Source organism: Oryzias latipes, chromosome 17, assembly GCF_053564925.1.
Source record: "Oryzias latipes strain Hd-rR chromosome 17, Olatipes_Hd-rR_3.1".
Lineage (NCBI taxonomy): Eukaryota > Metazoa > Chordata > Actinopteri > Beloniformes > Adrianichthyidae > Oryzias > Oryzias latipes.
This window is the reverse complement of record NC_136253.1, coordinates 8,417,553-8,438,381: the sequence shown is the minus strand read 5'-3', so window position 1 is coordinate 8,438,381 and position 20,829 is coordinate 8,417,553. Positions and strand designations below refer to the sequence as shown.

The 20,829-nt window shown below is 47.3% G+C and overlaps 2 protein-coding genes across 3 annotated transcripts; one reads left to right on the top strand and one right to left on the bottom strand.

Moving 5' to 3' along the window:
• Positions 1-1,767: 1,767 nt before the first annotated feature.
• Positions 1,768-19,006, top strand: rnf2 (ring finger protein 2). Of its 2 annotated transcripts, none has more exons than XM_004078662.5 (9): positions 1,768-1,912; positions 4,017-4,104; positions 4,615-4,775; positions 5,902-5,984; positions 16,456-16,588; positions 16,657-16,756; positions 17,224-17,396; positions 17,490-17,679; positions 17,778-19,006. In XM_004078662.5, exons 1-9 carry the CDS (start codon positions 1,785-1,787, stop codon positions 17,877-17,879), a joined length of 1,158 nt encoding a protein of 385 aa, XP_004078710.3. In that variant the 5' UTR covers positions 1,768-1,784; the 3' UTR covers positions 17,880-19,006. The 2 variants fall into 2 exon arrangements, with proteins under 2 accessions (XP_004078710.3, XP_011484443.1); XM_011486141.4 differs by having other exon boundaries at positions 1,903-2,130.
• On the bottom strand, positions 8,298-13,599 carry LOC144986666 (uncharacterized). Its single transcript, XM_078934339.1, has 2 exons — positions 13,458-13,599; positions 8,298-13,386 (listed from the first exon to the last, which is right to left on the bottom strand). Exons 1-2 carry the CDS (start codon positions 13,465-13,467, stop codon positions 8,960-8,962), a joined length of 4,437 nt encoding a protein of 1,478 aa, XP_078790465.1. The 5' UTR covers positions 13,468-13,599; the 3' UTR covers positions 8,298-8,959.
• Positions 19,007-20,829: the final 1,823 nt, after the last annotated feature.

The following is a 20,829-nucleotide window of genomic DNA, read 5'->3' as shown; positions in this document are numbered from 1 at the left end:
CGCAGAAATTTTGTTGGAACTGAAAGTAACGCATTTTATATGGGTGACCTCACACTCGCTCAGTCCAGTTCTCTCATACAATCAATGGGTTCAAACCTACGCTTGACCTTGGTTACAGTAAACAGATTAGGTTACTCAACATTTAAGAGATCAGATTACTTTGGGCACATTCCCACCGACAAGTTTGATCCCCCACGAAGTTAATTTCTTTTATCAGTCTGTTTCTCTTAACAAGCATTAAAGCTAAATTAAACTGTGTCAACCCTGACCAGGATTTGAACAAGGTAAGAACAGGGTGCAAAGGGACTCTAGTTCAATTCACTTTTGTGTGAATCATAGACTGTAAAAGAGAACTGGACTGAGAACTGGACTGGCATTCCAGACAGAAAGTACCTGCTGGCTCCAAGAAGCCAAAATCGGTTGTCGGTTGATGTAAACTGGGGCCCGTTATCAATTGTAATGGTATCAGGCACTCCCCGGCATGCAATAAGAAAAAATAGGAAATTAATTACAACTTTGGTTGTTATGGACCTGGCAGGCTGGTTATCAGGCCACTTTGTGGGGAGATCATCACAGATCTCCAACTGTTTGTGGCACCATGGGGTAGGAGGCCATGATAGAGGCTGCAGTGGTGGGGGTGGAGGAAGACCTGTCTCACCACTAGTTAGACAGGTGGTGCAGTCTTTGACTTTAGTCTCTACATCTCTGTCAATACCTGGCCACCAGAGTACGCCTTTGCAACTTTTATGACACCCAAATGACCTTCGTGTACAATGTAAGCCCTCAACGCTGTGAGAACCAGTGTGCAACCCTCTAGCTATACACACGTCATTCCAGCATGACAGATCAGCCCTGACTTGTGAAAGGGAATCAATTCATGCGGCATCTTCGCCGGCCAGCCCTCGCAAATAAACATGCAGAGTTGTGAGAGTGTGGGATTCTGTGCCGATGCAGCTGGAGTCTGTGAGAGAAACTGCTGACTACAGAGGAGTGGGGGGCATGAGGACCAGTTGGGAATCTAAGGCATCCTGACTGGACTCAGGTGGTGGGTTGGGTGCAGAACGTGAGAGCAAATCAGCCGCCACATTGTCACTACCAGGAGTGAAATTGAAAAGTTGTATGCCTGTAACCTCTCCGTGTATGTGTGCAGACGTAATGGTCTCTTCCACAAGCCTGATGTGCTTGGTAGCGATGTGAAAGCTTAGTGATCAGGACATGGAGTGAAGTGGCAGCCATAAAGTTACATGTGCCACCTCTCACATGCCCAGACACAGGCCAGTGCCCTCCACAGCACTAGTCGAAGGACTCCGAACGGTTGTTGCAGGCCGAATGGTTGTGGTACCTACACTGACATTGCTCCATGCAGCGCAATGTCATCCAAGCAACAGCCCAGAGTATCTGGAGGTAAAGTAGATCTCCTATATTGAAATTGTGCCAAACCTTAGCAAATAACGTCAAAGATCTCAATTTAAAGTACCATTGTGTTTTTGAGGCACAGTGGCTTACCAAAGATTAATCTCGTAAAAATCCAATGGACACCAGCAGCTTTCATGTTATTGCTCGCATACTTCTACACTTTGCTGTCAATGGGAATTGCCTCACAATCATTGTTTTTTTCAAAAGAAATCTTTCCAAGGACTTTGCTATTTTGTTAATAAGTTTTTATTTTCATGTAAACAAGTAATTCTTCTTGTTTGTACTTTTTTGTGCACACATTATATTATTTAGTGCTCAAGATATAGTAATTGCGTTTTCAACACAATTCATGCTCAGTAGTCTTCTGGATGAGGTTTCTAAAGACTAGTCAAAAATGTCCTACATTTCCCAGAATGCACCACTTTGCAGGGTTCCAGCCATATTGCTTCACCTTAGCGCGTCGGCTCGGGTTGGCCCGCCGTTCACAGCTAAACACGTAAGTAAAACAACAGCATATTGTCGTATGTTTACATGGGGTGAGTTGCAGACAGAGTCCGGTTACTTCGCGCGCGCCTTTTGCGGAGCTTGGGCATTCCGGTCCCGACAAACAAGGACCTTCCGCTGGAGGCGGCGCTCTCTGTTCACGTAACGTAAGGGGCTGTTGTTGTGTTCCAGCCTTGAAGACGTCCACGAACCCTACGCGACATTAACGACGTGAGCTGCTATTGTAGACATTTGTGACACTGAAGAAAACAGCCTAGCCTTGATGTCGGCTTTGTGCCCGGCGGAAGGGGACTGTTTGTTGTGCACGCGCTCAGCTGAGTAGCTACAGTGATGCTAACTCTGTTAGCTTTAGCCACATTCGGTATCGGTTCCGTTGGGGTGCGTGTTCCGCGGCTGGTGGGGCTGCGGGGAGGGAGGGGGGGGGGGGGGGGATTTGCTGCTGAAAACATCCGGGACTCCGGTCCCTGCGTCCCCTTTTGGACTCAAAGATGCCGGCCTTAATCAGAACGACCCACGAAAGACCGCGAAGCAACTACTACAGATCTGCCGCTTTTTCACGACAAACCAAACATGACCGAATACATTATTACCGAATGACTCCACACTTAAAGTGAGCGGGGGCTTCTGTTCTTGGCGATCTGAGGGTCCCAATGACCTCGTGTCAACCGTTAAAAGGGAAGTGGGCTACAGCAGGACATTCATTCAGAAAAAAAAAGGCTGACATAGGAGCGATGTTTGCGTGTCTGGTCATGAAACGATTTAAAACCCGCGTGCGATAACGGTGGTGCTTTATTTTGAAAAGGTTTTCTGATCGCGCGCTGTCCTCCAGAAGGAGCTAGTGTCCTGCTTTCAAACACAACGTGTTCCTAAAGGTCACGTGCGTCTCTGGTTTGGGGCAGAGCTCGGTTCTGGCTGCAATGTTTTCCCTGAGGGGTGATCTACGGTGGCCCTGAAGTACAAATCACTCCACACAAAAACATCACAGATCACAACCAACAAAGCAAAAAAACATCACAGATCACAACTAACAAAGCTAAACAAAGAATTAAAAAAGCAAGATTTTTCCCATTAAAAAAACAATTTGTAATACTAAAGTAATTTCCAAAAATCCAAAGGAAATGTTAAAATTGGATTTTGATGTTTGTCCATCCTTTCAGCTGAAAGTTATCTAGCATGAATACTGGATCTGCGCCATATGTACTGACCAAGGTGAAAAACCAAAACTCAGATGTCATAGATTGGTCTGTGTTGTGTGATTGACAGATTCTTTTTGGGGCTTCATTTAACATCACAAATCTTACTCCCTAAATTGGTAGAACTAACAAAACAACCAGATCTGTCTACAGGAGTGAGCTCATGAAACCCTAAATACAAATCAATATTTTATGATGAACCTCACAGGTTTGTTTCAAACAAAGCTCCTGTTTTGTCAAAAGAACCGACAATGTAATGATGACAAAAAATATTCTTTTTGTGGTTTTATGTTTTTGCTAGGTCCTTTTATAAGTTTCACGGTTGAGCCCAAAGAGTGAAAGAAATCCTGTTAGACCTGTATACCCGGCTCCTGAAACAGCTGTGGTTGCAGCGTCGGCTTTACTCTGACTGTGACGGTGGGAGTTTGGCCTTTTTTGTGTAAAATGAGCAACCTTCATCTGACTTTAGCTTCGAGAAAACAACGAGTCGGTTTTATTTTCCTCTCACTTTGATTAAGAAATGTTTTTACCAGCAAACCAGAGTGACTTTCTTTATCTGTGGCAGTCGTGGTGCAGAGTTCGAGCGGTTAACCTCTGGTCAGAAGGGTGCAGGTTCAGAGTCTCTCTAGAGTGTCCTCAGGCTATCCGCTGATCCCCTCATTGGTCCTGGTGGTTACAGGTTGGCGTTCAGCAGCGGCACCGCCATCAGTGTGTGAATGGGACGGGGACTGTAGAGCACTATAAACGTTTACGCCGTTGGCCTTTGAGGTCATTTGTGTCACTAACCGCCTACTGTTTCAGAAGTAAGACCACATGATGAAGCTGGAGCTTCAGCTTCTTCTTCTGTGACGTAGAAACCATCAGCAGTGTGATGATGGGTGGTTTCTGTTTTCTGTGTTGCAGCATGACCCAAACCGTTCAGACCAATGGGGTTCAGCCCCTCAGTAAGACCTGGGAGCTGAGTCTGTATGAACTGCAGAGAACTCCACAGGTACGTCACCTGGCCTCCTCGTAGCCTGCATTGCTTTCTGGTGGCAGACACTCCATTACAGAGTCCAGTTCAGCTGGAGGCGTCTCGTCTTCTGTCCATCGGCGCTTTGGTTCAGGACAAACACAGGATCCCATCTGTTTGACCCGTTGGTCCCTTTATAGGACAAATGGACCTTTTTCAAAGATCTGGACTGTATTGATCTGTTGGTTCTTCTGCTCTCTGAGACAGACTCACTTTATTCAACTGTTTTATTTGAGTTGTATTACATTTAGAGAAAAACTGTAAAAACGTGATGATTTTTTTTTTTGCCAAAGAAATGCTCAGACTTTTTTTTTCTTTAAAACTGTCAAACTTTATAACACAAAATGTGATTTTCAGAAAAAATGGTGTTTTTACTTTATTTCCAACTCTAGTCGTGTGTTCTTGGACTTTTTAGCTTCATAGTTGTTTTTACATTTGCCTCTAGAGACGGTAGTGTTTATGTATAACATGTGGTTGTCTCTGTCTCAGGAGGCCATAACAGACGGACTGGAGATTGCAGTGTCGCCTCGATCCTTGCACAGTGAACTTATGTGTCCCATCTGCCTGGACATGCTGAAGAACACAATGACGACCAAAGAATGTCTGCACCGTTTCTGTGCTGACTGCATCATCACAGCATTGAGATCTGGGTTGGTTTCCCTGCTCAACTGGACCTTTATCCTTCTGAAGCTTTGTAATGCGAGGCAGAAGCCCCTGTGGTGGTCTCAGGGACCACCAATAGTCTCAGGGACCACCACTGGGACCAAGCTCTGGTCCTCTAGAGCCACAACCCTGAATGTTTTCCAGCTCTCCCTCCCCTCCTTGCTGCTGAGTCAGGTGGTTCCACACCCTAATTGGCTGAAAACACCTGAGTGAGGTAGTCAGCATCAAGCAGTCCAGAGAGACGGGGTTAGGACAGACGAGGGAGAGACGGTCAGGACAGACGAGTGGTTCCAACCAGCAGCAGAGTTTTAGTTTGAGCAAAAACGTCAAAATCATGATAGATTAGTTGAAGTCAAAAGAGTACTTTGGGTTTTTAAAACTGGATTATTATTTATTTATTTGTTGTTGTTATTTTGGAGGGGGGTGTAAATAGTCTAGTTAAATTACAAATAAGTTTACATTTTTGTAAGATTATGAGGTTTTTATTGCTGAGGCTTCACAAACATGGAGGGTGGAACATGTGATTTATTTCCTCTCAAACTAGCTTTAGATCCATTAGATCCATTCGATCTTTAGATCCATTTGATCTTTAGATCTCTTGTGCGTTTTTCTGATTTGAACTTAAATCCATCTTAAACTTAAGACGTTTGCTGAAGCTCAGGACGGTTTCCCTCTGCTTCATGCTAGGATTGAAGCAACAACAGACTGAAAGTGGGAAACATCCAGAGTTCAGAGCAGCGTCCTGAGATCTTTTCTCCAGTCAGACTTTTCTCTTGTGTTGGGGTCTGCAGGTAGAATGTTTTCAGCGTTAGTCAAACCTCTGAGGGCGGGGCCATGGCTCTGGACCCTAGGAGTAACGCTGAAAACAATGATTAGTTCAGTTCTACTTGATGTTAGACCATCAAAAACTCTAGCAGGTCTCCAAACTGCTTTTGATGCGTTCAGATGATTTTGAACTTCCATCCAAACTGAACGTTGACATTCAGACGTGCAGGGATGAACTCTGGCTGCTCAGCAAACGCGGCATGGCGCTGACCCCGCCGTAAACATCATTACTAGAGATACAGAGGATAGATGGAGCTCTGCACTGACTGGACGTATTCTCCTGTGCAGGAACAAAGAGTGTCCTACCTGTCGTAAGAAGCTGGTGTCAAAGAGGTCGCTGCGTCCAGACCCCAACTTCGATGCTCTGATCAGTAAGTACAAAGATGTGCTCTGACCAGCGGCCAATGAAACGCCACAATCCTGACCTGTTCCTCACCTTTCTGCTGGTGAAAGTGTGTTTGGAGCAGAAAACACACCTGAGCGCTGATGAGCCTCTGTAACAGGAGCATAAATCAGATCTTGTTCTTGATATTTGTCTCCATTGTTCCGGTTCTTGATGTTCGTCTGCGTTGTTCCGGTTCTCGAAGTTCGTATGCGTTGTTCCGGTTCTCGAAGTTCGTCTGCATTGTTCCGGTTCTTGATGTTCGTCTGCGTTGTTCCGGTTCTTGATGTTCGTCTGCGTTGTTCCGGTTCTTGATGTTCGTCTGCGTTGTTCCGGTTCTCGATGTTTGTCTGCGTTGTTCCGGTTCTCGATGTTCGTCTGCGTTGTTCCGGTTATCGAAGTTCGTCTGCATTGTTCCGGTTCTCGATGTTCGTCTGCATTGTTCCGGTTCTCGATGTTCGTCTGCGTTGTTACGGTTCTCGAAGTTCGTATGCGTTGTTCCGGTTCTCGATGTTCGTCTGCATTGTTCCAGTTCTCGATGTTCGTCTGCATTGTTCCGGTTCTCGATGTTCGTCTGCGTTGTTCCGGTTCTCGATGTTCGTATGCGTTGTTCCGGTTCTCGATGTTCGTCTGCATTGTTCAAGTTCTCGATGTTCGTCTGCATTGTTCCGGTTCTCGATGTTCGTCTGCATTGTTCCGGTTCTCAAAGTTCTTCTGCGTTGTTACGGTTCTCGATGTTCGTCTGCATTGTTCCAGTTCTCGATGTTCGTCTGCATTGTTCCGGTTCTCGATGTTCGTCTGCATTGTTCCGGTTATCGATGTTCGACTGCGTTGTTCCGGTTATCGATGTTCGTCTGCATTGTTCCGGTTCTCGATGTTCGTCTGCTTTGTTCCGGTTCTCGATGTTCGTCTGCTTTCTTCCGGTTCTCGATGTTCGTCTGCATTGTTCCAGTTCTCGATGTTCGTCTGAGTTGTTCCGGTTCTCGATATTCGTCTGCTTTTTTCCGGTTCTTGAAATTCGTCTGCGTTGTTCCGGTTCTCGAAGTTCGTCTGCGTTGTTCAGGTTCGCGATGTTCGTCTGAGTTGTTCCGGTTCGCGATGTTCGTCTGCATTGTTACGGTTCTCGATGTTCGTCTGCATTGTTACGGTTCTTGATGTACGTCTGCATTGTTCCAGTTCTCGATGTTCGTCTGCGTTGTTCCGGTTCTTGATGTTCGTCTGCTTTGTTCCGGTTCTTGATATTCGTCTGCGTTGTTACGGTTCTTGATGTACGTCTGCATTGTTACGGTTCTCGAAGTTCGTCTGCATTGTTACGGTTCTTGATGTTCGTCTGCATTGTTACGGTTCTCGAAGTTCGTCTGGATTGTTACAGTTCTCGAAGTTTGTCTGCATTGTTCCAGTTCTCGATGTTCGTCTGCGTTGTTCTGGTTCTCGACGTTCGTCTGCGTTGTTACGGTTCTCGATGTTAGTCTGCATTGTTCCGGTTCTTGATGTTCGTCTGCATTGTTACGGTTCTCGATGTTCGTCTGCATTGTTACGGTTCTCGAAGTTCGTCTGCATTGTTACGGTTCTTGATGTTCGTCTGCGTTGTTCCGGTTCTTGATGTTCGTCTGCATTGTTCCGGTTCTTTGTTTGTTTGTTTTTTTTTTTTTCTTTTTTTTTTTTTTTTTTTTTTTTTTTTTTTTTTCTCTTTTCTTCTTCTTTTTCTTTCTTCTTTTTTCTTTTTTTTTTTTTCTTTTTTAACTTGTCCTGTCCAACAGCTAGGCAGACAGATGAGAGCTGAGGGCCTCTTGGGTTGGACATATTTTACTTTAACAAGAGGGGTTATTAATCTTCAGACAAACCAAAGGTATGTCTGAATAAACCCCTTTTGTAATTGAGGCCAAACTTTATTAATTTCAAACATGTCTGAAAATCTTTGGTGTTGGACCGGACGGAAAAGGAAAGAGGGGAAGAAGAGAGAGGGACGTTATAGAGAGGGGGGGTAGGGGGTGATAATAGGAGCGGAAGGGGGATAAGACCATGAAGCAGCATAAAGCAGCAAGTTTAGTGGTTGTTAATCATTATGGTAAGGTTCAAATGAAAAAAAAAAAAAACTAAAAAGGGCGGAGCCTGTCCACACACACACTCAAATGTTATAAACACACCTGTTAGTTGCAAAAATGTCCACCTGTCGACATGTACACAAAACAGATAGTGTTCACACGCATACTTATGCCTTAAAACCAACTAGTGTGAAATATTTCAGTCATTCAGTGTCAGGGTCCGCTCGGCAGAGATTGAGCCACAGGACAAAAAGATCTTCAAATCAGGGGTTTTTATTTTACCCAACACAACACGACAGGGGCTCAAATTAAAATGGGGTCAACTTAACAAAAATGTAACTGAGCGAATCAATAACAAAAGCTCAAACCAACTGAACTCAAACTGACCCCCTTACAGGAAACATTAGGGAGATTTTATACTGGCTGATCAGACCAATGACACAATAGGGAGGGGAGCACAAATACAAAACATTCAAAACCTAAATATTAATTAAAGTAGTAAATTACTAGTAATTTAACGCTTCAACAGAAACTGAACTTGTACCTCAAAGCAAGCTTAACATATTCCAAAAAATACAAACAATAGTCCAACATAAGAATACACTTCGTCTTTCCCCTCCATCTTCTCCAAATGGAAGTTGTCCATGCTCCTCCCTTTCCAAGTCATCAGGAACTTCTTCAGCTCCTCCCACTGCCACATCATCAGGAAGTTTCCTGCTCCAGCCTCTGCCCCAGCATCAGGCCTCAAACAGAACTCAAAGAATAGAATTACTCAAAACAATACAAAATTAACTAAATGTGTGCACAAGTCATTAAGTCAATTTTGTTATGAAATGTGTGAAATAAAATGAAATGGTTTATTCAAGAGAAAAATATAACAAATGAACTTAACTTAGCTGTGGGGCAGTGGGTTCTGCCCTCACACACCCTCCCCCTCAAGACTCTCGCTGGGACAGCGAGAGAGGAAGTCCGCAGTGGAATTGTTCCTTCCTGGGATGTGGTGGATGGTGAAGTAGTATGGTTGGATGGCTAGGTACCATCTGGTAATTCTCCCATTTGTGTCCTTCATCCTTGCCAGCCACTGTAGGGCCTTGTGGTCGGTTTCCAGTGTAAACTCCCGTCCAAGAAGGTAGTACTTGAAGGAGTCTAGGGCCCACTTTATTCCCAGCGCTTCTTTCTCCACGGTTGAATAATGAACCTCTCGTGGAAACAGTTTCCGACTGATGAAGGCCACAGGATGTCTGTCGTCTGGAGGGCCTTGTAGAAGCACTGCCCCCAAACCTCTATCAGAAGCATCTGTCTGTAGAATAAATGGCTTTTGAAAGTTTGGACTGTACAGGACAGGGTTCTTACTTAATGCCCGCTTGATGTCCTCAAAAGCTGCTTCTGCCTCTTTGGTCCATTGGAGGTTATTAGGACTCCTGGCTCCAGTTAGGTCCGTGAGTAATGCTGCCCTGGCCGAAAAATGAGGGATGAACCGGTGATAAAACCCAGCCATGCCCAAAAAAGATCTCAATTGCTTCTTAGTGACAGGCAATGGACAGGACTGAATAGCTGAAACTTTGTCAGTTTGCGGTTTTATCATTCCATTGCCGATGATGTAGCCCAGATAGTCGGTTTCGGGTTTAGCAAAGACACATTTGGAAGGATTGACAGTTAGTCCCGCCCCCTGGAGACAATCCAGCACCCTCTCCAAATGTCCAAGGTGCTCATCCCAGGTATTACTGAAAATAACAATATCATCCAAATAGGCTGCAGCAAACTCTGAAACTCCACATAGTACCTGATTCATGAGGCGCTGAAAGGTGGCTGGAGCTCCATGAAGTCCAAAGGGTAGAACAGTAAATTGAAACAACCCCCATGGGGTTCGGAAGGCAGTCAGCTCTCTGGAGTGACGAGTCAGTGGGACCTGCCAATAGCCCTTGCATAAATCTATGGTGGTCAGGTATTTGGCACATCCCAGTCGCTCTATCAGATCATCAATACGAGGAGTTGGATAAGAGTCAAACTTGGAGACTGAATTCAGGTACCTAAAGTCTATGCAGAACCTAATGCTCCCATCTTTCTTCGGGACCAATACTACAGGGCTGCACCACTCACTCTTAGATGGCTCAATCACACCCAGAGAGAGCATCAGATCCACCTCCTCCTTCAGGTTGGTCAAAAGGCGTTCAGGCAACCTGTAGCTCCTGCGTTTCACGACAGCTCCGTCTTTTAAGATGATGTCATGCTGAATGATGTCAGTTCGCCCAGGGTTCTCCTGGAATACTGGTGTACTGCACAAGGCTCTCACCTGAAGTTGCTGCTCTTTAGAGAGATGATCCAGATCCTGATTTGGTGAGAGAGTTGAGGAAAGATACTGCTCATCCACCTCATCCTCTTCCGGGATCCTTCTGATAAGCAGAACTTGTTGTTCCTTTTCAGCCCTTTCCACCCACTCTTTCAGGAGATTAACATGAAGTAGCCGGGTGGAGCGTGATTGTCCAGGTGTTGAGACACGATAGGTGGTCTGCCCAATTCTCTGCAAAACCTCAAAGGGGCCTTGCCATTTTGCGAGCAACTTGCTATCGCTGCTGGGAAGAAGAACAAGCACCTTCTGGCCAGGACTGAATGACCGCTGACGAGCTGATCGATCATACCAGACCTTCTGCTGTTTTTGAGCCTCTGCCATGTGTGTTTGGGCCAGCTCACTCATTTTTTCCAGCCGTTCCCGCATCTGAACAACAAAAGAAACAACATTAACAGTCTCTGAATGAGGCCGATCCCCTTCCCACATGTCTTTGAGCAGAGAGAGAGGGCCTCTCACTTCGTGTCCGTATAACAGTTCGAATGGAGAAAAACCAGTGGAGGCTTGTGGTACTTCTCTGTACGCAAATAACAGGTATGGCAACCACTTATCCCAATCTGTTCCAGACTCATTGACAAATTTCCTTAGCATTTGCTTAATGGTTTGATTGAAGCGCTCTGTAAGGCCATCTGTTTGAGGATGGTACGCAGTGGTTCTTAAGCTTTTGATGCCCAACAGTTGGTATACTTGTGACAGCAACGTGGACAAAAAATTGGTACCCCGGTCAGTTAAGATCTCCAGAGGCAACCCAACTCTGGAAAAAAATTGCACCAGGCAATAGGCAACTTCTCTAGCCTTTATGGTCTTTAAAGGGAACACCTCCGGGTATTTGGTGGCATAATCAGTTATCACCAACATGTACCTATTGCCCGATTTGCTTCTTTCTAATGGTCCAACAATGTCCATTCCTATCCTCTCAAACGGGGTGCTAATCACTGGTAATGGTTGTAGAGGAGCTCTGGAGGGGACTCTGGTAGAAGTTAGTTGGCACTGAGGGCAAGTTTTACAAAAAACTGCAACATCCTTACTCAAGCCAGGCCAGTAGAAATGTTTCCTAATGCGGTTCATGGTTCTGTGCTTCCCCAAGTGGCCAGCCCAGGGAACTGAATGTCCTAAAGTCAGCACAATTTCTCTGACAGCCTCAGGAACCACTAGTTTAAATGCTGACCCCTGCTGGCGATAGAGAATGCCTTTCCTCAGAACAAAGTTTTCTCCACCATGATTTTGCATAGTCTCAGTGTTTTTCTCCTCCGTCCTCTGGAAAAGATGTTTTAGGGTTGGGTCACTGCATTGCATTTCAACAATGTTGTCTGGGATTCTGAAATTTAACGGCAATTCTGGCTCAGGGTCATCAGAGAATTTAACAGCAGTGTGTTGGAACTTCTCCTTCCTCCTTTGCTTACGGGACTTACGAGACTTCCCGGGTGTAGCCTCCAAGTCTGCATCAAAGAAAGGTAGAGCACTAAGTGTTGGAAGTGGTTCCACATGCTTAGCTCTCGCCCTTGTCACTGCAACATAACATGAATGGTCAGTGTCCAGCAAATCAAATAGTACAGGGAGGTCTAAACCCAACACAACAGGAAAAGGCAGTTTATCAACAACTCCAACATTTAATAGATACGTTTGATCTGCAATTTTGATGTAGACATCTGCTGTGGGATAGGATTTCTTATCTCCATGTACACAACAAACTGGGATTGTTTTTGTAGTGATCAGATGAGGTGAGATGAATTGCTGATGCACCAGAGTCTGGTCGCTGCCAGTATCAATGAGAGCAGTCATTAGTTCTCCATTTACTTCTACAGGTGTCAACTTCACTCCCACCGGAGGCCCATCAGGTGCTTCAAAGCGTGGAGCCACACACATTTGAGTGAGCTTTGTCTTTTTAGGACACATGGGTTTGGTGTGTCCTTCTACTCCACATAGATAGCAAATTGGTACTCTGGCTGGTTGGCCTCCCCTTACCGACTGCACACCCACATTACTGGCTGCTCGTTGCCGATACTGAGGAGCTGGGTTGTTGCCATCTTTCTCCTTCCAGGCAGTATAACTCCATGGTTGTCCCCTGTGGCGGGCAGCAACAAACACCTCTGCCATCTTAGAAGCTTCTGCTGCTGACTCTGGCTTATGTTCTCGTATCCACACCTGCAGCTCAGGAGAAAGCATCCTCAAGTATTGCTCCAAAATGATCAGTTCACCAATTTCATTAGCAGTTTTACCCATTGGCTGGATCCACTTCAGGTAGAGCTCTTTGAGCCTGGCATAAAGCTCTCTTGGGCTTTCATCAGCATGTATCTCCAGAGAACGAAATCTTTGTCTGTAGTTCTCTGGGTTGATGTTAAACTTTGACAAAATTGCAGCTTTAACATTATCATAATCCAGGGCCTCATCAATATCCATTTGTACATATGCAGCTCTAGCCTTGCCCGTGAGTAAAGGGATGAGATGGAAAACCCATTCTCTTTTTTTCCACTGACAAGCTAGCGCAATCCGTTCAAATGTGATTAGATAATGTTCCACATCATCATTGTCTGTGAATTTTTCTAGTCGAGGCTCATACAGACGGAACTGACCTGATGGTTGGCATGTTGGATCCTCAGCCACATTACTGGGGTTTACATGAGGAATGTCAGCCGTCTTTAGAGGTCCCCGGTTGGAAAGTTCAGGCTCTGGTAAAACCAGTTCAGGTGTTGAGGTGGTACGTGCCTGAACTTCCAATTGCAGTAGTTGAAACTGATGCTGGAGTGCTCTGAATCGTTTTTCTTGTCGAGCACTTTCTTCCATTTGCCTGGCATCTCTGGCTTCCTGCTGACTCATGTGAGACCGAAAAATAGAGACCAGGTCTGCAACACTTGGCTCGTTACCTGTGCCCTCAGAGCTGTCCACTCCTCCAGAAGCTCCATTTTCCTCCTGATCCTCATCTGGCTGCTCCTGTGTCATTTTAGGGGGTAATGGGCCATCCTTGGCTCCTCTCATGTTGCGTCCACTTTTCTGCATAACTCAAAATCCAAGAGGATGAAGGATTAGAAAAAGGGGAAAGTACAAAAAATTATTGAAGAAAAAAAAAAACCTGGGCTCATGGTGGGGTTATCCCACTTCTGACACCAGTTGTCAGGGTCCGCTCGGCAGAGATTGAGCCACAGGACAAAAAGATCTTCAAATCAGGGGTTTTTATTTTACCCAACACAACACGACAGGGGCTCAAATTAAAATGGGGTCAACTTAACAAAAATGTAACTGAGCGAATCAATAACAAAAGCTCAAACCAACTGAACTCAAACTGACCCCCTTACAGGAAACATTAGGGAGATTTTATACTGGCTGATCAGACCAATGACACAATAGGGAGGGGAGCACAAATACAAAACATTCAAAACCTAAATATTAATTAAAGTAGTAAATTACTAGTAATTTAACGCTTCAACAGAAACTGAACTTGTACCTCAAAGCAAGCTTAACATATTCCAAAAAATACAAACAATAGTCCAACATAAGAATACACTTCGTCTTTCCCCTCCATCTTCTCCAAATGGAAGTTGTCCATGCTCCTCCCTTTCCAAGTCATCAGGAACTTCTTCAGCTCCTCCCACTGCCACATCATCAGGAAGTTTCCTGCTCCAGCCTCTGCCCCAGCATCAGGCCTCAAACAGAACTCAAAGAATAGAATTACTCAAAACAATACAAAATTAACTAAATGTGTGCACAAGTCATTAAGTCAATTTTGTTATGAAATGTGTGAAATAAAATGAAATGGTTTATTCAAGAGAAAAATATAACAAATGAACTTAACTTAGCTGTGGGGCAGTGGGTTCTGCCCTCACATTCAGTCTGTTGAGCTAACACCTGTGCTCAGGTGAGTGTTTATGTTCTTCTAAAATGGATGGTGGAACGTGAAAAGAAGGAGGGAGAGTGCCCAGCCATCCCCACCCCAAGACCCCCACCGCACCAGCAGCGGCAGCCGGAATCCCCCCAACGCCACACGGGAACCGGCAGGGAACAACCGCCGCCCGGGCGACCAAGCCCGCCACCCAGGCCAGGGCCAGCAGGGCCGCCGCAAGGCCCCCAGAGCCAGAGAGCAGGGAGGCACGGAGGGAAAGAGGGCGCCGCCCCAGCCCAACCAGGAGAGCAGCCCCCCCGCCGCGCCGGGAGAACCCAACGCAGGGCCCCACCGGAGAAGGACGCCCACAGCCCCAGACGAGCACCCCACCACCACCCAGGAGTTCCGGGCATCCCCCCGCCCCAACCCCAGGTACGAGCCAGGACCCCCCAAGGGAGACCCACTCCGCACTCCAGGCAGCCATTCGCCCGGCCCACGGTTGGTCCAGGGAGGAGCGAGGCAGGGGCCCGCCGCCCCCGCCCAGAAGGGGGGAACCCCGGGGAAAAAAGAGGGCCCACAAGGGGTGTTGTAAATATGGCCCGACCAGGCTCGGCCACAGTTGGAAATTTGGCGGGGCCCAGCACTCAGGAGCAAGGACCAGAACCCACCCCCCAGGGACACGAACACCCCCGGCTCAGATGTAATGTGAACCCCCCCACCGCGCGGAGAGAGCACCGCCGGGCCCAGGAAGCCGGCACCCCGGGGACACAGCCGCCGTTGCAAAGGGGCCCGTACCCCCCACCAGGGAAGAGGCAGGGGACAGATGGTCCTAGGTCCCACCTTCCTTGCAAAATGTGTGTGCGTGTATGTGTGTTTGAGAGAGTGTGTGTGTGCATGTGTGTGTGTTTATGTTGGGATGTATATATTGAGGGGGGAGGGGTGTGTGTACTAAGGGGGGTGCGGTTAAAATTGGCGGGTAGGGCACTAAGGGGACGTCTCCTGATTACTCACAGTGACGTCCCCTCACCCTCCCCACCAAGGGGCCCTAAATGTCTAAGGTGCGGTTAAAATTGGCGGGTAGGGTGCTAGGAGGACATCCGCTGCTTGCTGGCAGTGATGTCCAAGCACCCCCCCTACCAAGGGCCCTACATGTCTAAGGTGCAAATAAAACCGAAAGAGGGGGGGCCCACTCCATACGGCAACCACAGGAGGGGGGTCACTGCCTAGTAAACCCCCCCCCCAAGGCTCATCGCAGGCTAAGCCCCCCACCCCCTCACCCTATTATGAGGTTATATGAGGAAGGGGGTAAGTTGGGGACAGATGATAGACTGTCCCCCGGTGGTCAAACAGCCGTCCCCCGCCCCCCCCCCCCAGCAAGGGGGCCAGGCCCACCCAGCCCCGGGGCCCCACCCCCGGAGGCGCAGACACCCCAGGCCCATTCTCGATGTTCGTCTGCATTGTTCCGGTTCTCGATGTTCGTCTGCGTTGTTCCGGTTATCGATGTTCGTCTGCATTGTTCCGGTTCTCGATGTTCGTCTGCATTGTTCCAGTTCTTGATGTTCGTCTGAGTTGTTCCGGTTCTTAATGTTCGTCTGCTTTGTTCCGGTTCTTGATGTTCGTCTGCGTTGTTACGGTTCTTGATGTTCGTCTGCTTTGTTCCGGTTCTTGATGTTCGTCTGCGTTGTTCAGGTTCTCGATGTTCGTCTGAGTTGTTCCGGTTCTTGATGTCCGTCTGCATTGTTCCGGTTCTCGAAGTTCGTCTGCTTTGTTCCGGTTCTCGAAGTTCGTCTGCATTGTTCCGGTTCTCGATGTTCGTCTGCATTGTTCCGGTTCTTGATGTTCGTCTGCATTGTTACGGTTCTCGAAGTTGGTCTGCATTGTTCCGGTTGTCGATGTTCGCCTGCATTGTTACGGTTCTCGAAGTTCGTCTGCATTGTTACGATTCTTGATGTTCGTCTGCATTGTTCCGGTTCTTGGTGTTCGTCTGCATTGTTCCGGTTCTTGATGTTTTCAGCGGGTCAGCCATGTTGAAGGATGGACGTCTTTGTTACGCCTGTCACTCGTGGGTCCGTCTCTCGTTACCGTCATCCCTGTTAGGAGCTGCACATCCAGATTCGTCCTACCAGTTTTCCTTCTGTGTTTCACGAAAGCCCAGACTGCTGGTTCTGAACCAGTCTGGACTCCGGTGCTAAATGTCTGATGTAAAAGCTCCTCATAGGGAAGTCCTGAAACTAAGACCTCCACATTTCAGGTAAGATCTATCCCAGTCGAGACGAGTATGAAGCCCACCAGGAGAGGGTTTTGGCGCGCATCAGTAAACACAACAACCAGCAGGCCCTGTCCCACAGCATAGAGGAGGGGCTTAAGATCCAAGCCATGACCAGGTGAGGCCGCTCTCCAGGTAAAGCGTCTTCTCACCGAAAAGCCTCCGTCAATGTCCTGTCATGCTTAGGCTGCAGCGCGGGAAGAGGCACACGGTGGAAAACGGCAGCGGCGCTGAGGACAACGGAGACTCCTCCCACTGTAGTAACGCCTCAGTCCATAGCAACCAGGTATGTTTACCTGCAGGGAAGCTGGCCGTAAACCACCACACAGGAGTGTCAACAGAAAGCTGCTCGGATGAGTTTAAATTCTGTTCTTTAGACAGATCTACAGAAATAGTCATGTCAGAGTCCAGAAAACTGTAGAAAGAGCGATTTATGTCGTGGAGAAAACCTTCAATGGTTCAGGAACAGACTCCAAAAAGAGACTGGAACCATTTTCACATGTGAAAAGTGAGGGAACAGAAGACGTTAAGAATCCAGACGTTTAACACGGAAACATCTCTGGATGTCTGGGTTCTTGTCGTAGGACAGGCCTGGAAAGTTTTGTGTTTTAGTCATGACCTGTGAAATGTACACAAGTCGGCCTGCATGCGCCGTCAGGGCCGAGTCCAAAGGCCACACAGACGGCGAGTGGCTCTGAGGAGGCAGCGCCTGACCTCGGTGGCTGTTGACTTCTGTTGTCTGACCTTCTGCAGGAGGCGGGGCCCAGCATTAAACGCACCAAGATGAGCGATGACAGCGGGCTGGACATGGATAATACTGTTGAGAACGGAGGCGGGGACTCTGTGATGGACGGCGGCGCCAGTGAAATAGAGCTGGTGTTCCGGCCACATCCCACACTGATGGAGAAAGATGACAGCCACAGCAGGTGGGTCGGCTTCCTGCACCTTTGGGGCAGAAGAGCTGTAGCAGCCTTGACCTGAACTGGACCTCTGTGATTCCATGTGTGACGCCGAGACAGCGTGGAGTTTGTCCCTCGCTACATCAAGACGTCCGGGAACGCCACGGTGGACCACCTGTCCAAATACCTGGCTGTCCGTCTGGCTCTGGAGGAGCTGAGAAGAAACGCCGACGCCAGCCCCGTCAACATGGAGGCGGCCTCCGAGAAACAGTACACCATCTACATCCCCACTCCTGGAAACCAGTTCACGGTGAGTTTGCTCAGAGCCGGGCCTGTGCGGCCCAAACAGAACCGCAGCGGCATAGACGTTATGATGGCAGCCTTGTCTAAACCGGCGTTCTGTTCCAGGTTCTGAACGGTTCCTTCTCCTTGGAGCTGGTCAGTGAAAAGTACTGGAAGGTGAACAAACCCATGGAGCTGTACTTCGCCCCCACTAAAGAACACAAATAGAGGAGAGGAGGAGAGAAGTGCCCACATTGGGCGGCGTGGAGTCGGAGAGCGACCCGGAAACTCCTGCTCAAAGCTGACAGTAGTGAGTCTGACAGTGACGGCGGGTTTATGGAGCAAGAAGGACTTTTGTACAAAGCAGACAAACGTCGTTTTATAACTTTGTGATTTCCTCCCAGTAGAAAGTAGCAGATCAAGACAGCAGACCGGCCCAACCAGTGCCTGTCCTCATGTGGGGTCTGTGCTTGCGCTCACGGTGGTGCTTGCTTGCCGCACGCTCGCCGCTTCAGGACCGACCGCAGCACTGAGCGCTCGGTCCGTCATGAAGAACGGCTGTGGAAATGGCTAGAGGCTCCTGGTTGGAGCCGGCCTGTGAAGCTGGACCGAGTGGAGGTGGCGGGGGTCTCGGTCTGCTGTCCTGATCTGCTGTCCGTAGGAACAAACTTCTTGTATCTGTGGCTCATTCTTTTCTAAACGTCTTTTGTAGCAGTGAGGGGGCCGTGTTTTACTATGGGGGGTGGGGGGTGACCATTACAGTATTTCCACGGATCAAGTTTTATCACCAGTCTGGACTGTCCGGCAGATGAAGTGCTGGTCTGAACTCCTGATCCTCTGCTGGATCAGGTGATGGCGAGGCTGGACGGGTTGGACTCCGCCTCCACGTCTTTGGGTTCGTCAGATTTGTGGAAGTGTTCAGTCGGAGAGCCGCAGTGATGCTGTGGTCACTTCATCACAGGAAGTCTGTGTTCAGTCCAAACGCGCAGAAAAAAAGGACGACGACGTGACTCGTCAACGTTCCCGGCATTTACTGATTCAGAAAACTGTCTGAATTGTGTTCCAGTGTCCGCCGTCATGATGGGGTCGTGCAAATGTGCCACTTTTTCATTTTTAGTTTGATAGACAAAGCAATCAGTGGATCTAAGACCCGACCTGAGGGTCCAACGTCTCAGATCCGGTTTTCCGGTGGACCGGCGTTTGGTTTTACATCTGATCATGCCGACAGAAGCCAGGCTCACTGTGATGCTTCGAGAAGTGCTTCACTCCCATCATGTTTGATACTGTTGTCTTTGTGGAAACTGTAAATCGCCTTTTTCTGACAAATAAAACCTGATCTGTGTGGTTCAGTGTGACTGTGAGCCCCACCAGGCCTGGTTCTTCTAAAGCAGGGATCTCAAACTCGCGGCCCGCGAGCTATTTGCGGCCCCCAAGATGATATTTTGCGGCCTCCGCCGTAATATGAAAGTTTAATGTTAATGCGACCCGCCAGTCTGTATTAATGACACATTTTCAGTGTCGTGCGCGGAGCTGACGAACCAACCAATCACAGTGGACTATATGACTCTTGGGGGAATGACATTGATCGGGCTTGAAAGCAGGGGAATATTTAAAGCAGGACACCCGACAGCCCCTGTAGGTGTGTAAATATATATGTCACACACCTACATGCGTGACAGTTAAGGGAGCTCTAACATTAAAAAATGTGCGAGCAAAAACAAGATTTGGGGGGGGGGGAGGGGGAGGCGAAGCTGCGAGTACGATCTGTTTTATCTTTTATATTGATTTTAATGTTTTGTAATGTATGTAGCCTTTTTTTAATCAATTTGTATTTAAAATGATTTTAATTGATCACTTAACTACAAAAACCATCAGGACACATGTCCCACAATGCATTGTTATGTAGTCATTAGTGCAGCTTTTGGTCAGTGGAGTACTAAATTTCCAGCTGCGTTCGCTTAGGTTTGCACCTTGCTCCGCCCCCTTTCTCGTGATATTTTTGTGATGATTGACAGGTAATGTAGGAGCGAACACATACGTCTCACACCAGGTGATCTGAACAGCGTTTCGTCCACCTGGTTGATCTCAAACACGCTTATTGTGCATCTTGGCTGCACATATTTGGTGTCACCAACATACATTTCCATCCTTTTTTCTCTGAACTCAGGTATCAGTAACGATTGTTCTGATCTCCAGTGAACAGCGCCTGTTATTTTATAAACCAGTTTGAATTCAATATTAAGATATAGGAGTGACTGACCGGCTGCTCTACAATAACTTATGACCAGGGTTTAAACGTGCAAAATGTCATGAGAAAGAAAATCCAAGAATGGTTTCTGAATTTTGTTTCTCATTTACTGATTTGTGGTTTAAAGAGTAAACATTAAAAAAAATCCAACACAGACTCAGAATTGGGAGCACATCCTCTGACTTCTCCACCTTAAATTTCAATAAGTTCAAGTTCAGTCCAGATTTACTGTCAATCCTCTTCATACACACTGAGGGTCTCAGCTGTTTGGGAGGAAGTGCTGCCAAGTGTCCAGCAGTGAGAAGACAAGAGAAGCCGTGTTCAGAAGAACCATTGATGGATTTACAGAACTGTAGAATTTAAGTAATCTTTTGGGTTTAATAGGGGCGTTTAAATTATAAAACCAGCAAATATAGAAGACTGAATAAACAGAAATGTATTACTAATTCATTTACTTATTGATTTTTTTTTGTTGTTACTAATAGAGCATAGTTAATAGTTTAGTATAATATATGTTCAATACACATTTATTGGGTCTCAGACACTCACAAGTTGTGTGTGTGCGTTGAAGTTGCGGCCCTCCCTCAGCTAGACCCTGCCTTCTGTGGTCCCCAGCTAAATTGAGTTTGAGACCCCCGTTCTAAAGCCTGTGAGGTCTGCAGCATCACAGAAACCTTAAGTCCAAAACTGATGAGGAACCAGGACTACAGAAACCCTCTCAGCACGGCGCAGAGCTGAAGCTCAAATTCAACCAACAGACTGTGGGTCTGGTTCTGCACCTGAACCTTCAGCAGGACCACCACTGTAGCCGGGAGGGCTTTAGAGCTGAATGAAACCAAAACATCTTATTGCAGCTCCAAAAACCGACTCGCCCGTCTGCACGGACTGTAAAAACTGAAAGGTGACTCCCTCTGCAAAGTGACCCACCAG

Coding starts and splice junctions, on each gene's coding strand:
- rnf2 (XM_004078662.5), top strand. CDS start 1,785: ATGAGGTTTCTAAAGACTAGTCAAAAATGTCCTACATTTCCCAGAATG. Junction 4,105..4,614: donor AACTGCAGAGAACTCCACAG/GTACGTCACCTG, acceptor TCTCTGTCTCAG/GAGGCCATAACAGACGGACT. Junction 17,397..17,489: donor AAAGATGACAGCCACAGCAG/GTGGGTCGGCTT, acceptor ACGCCGAGACAG/CGTGGAGTTTGTCCCTCGCT.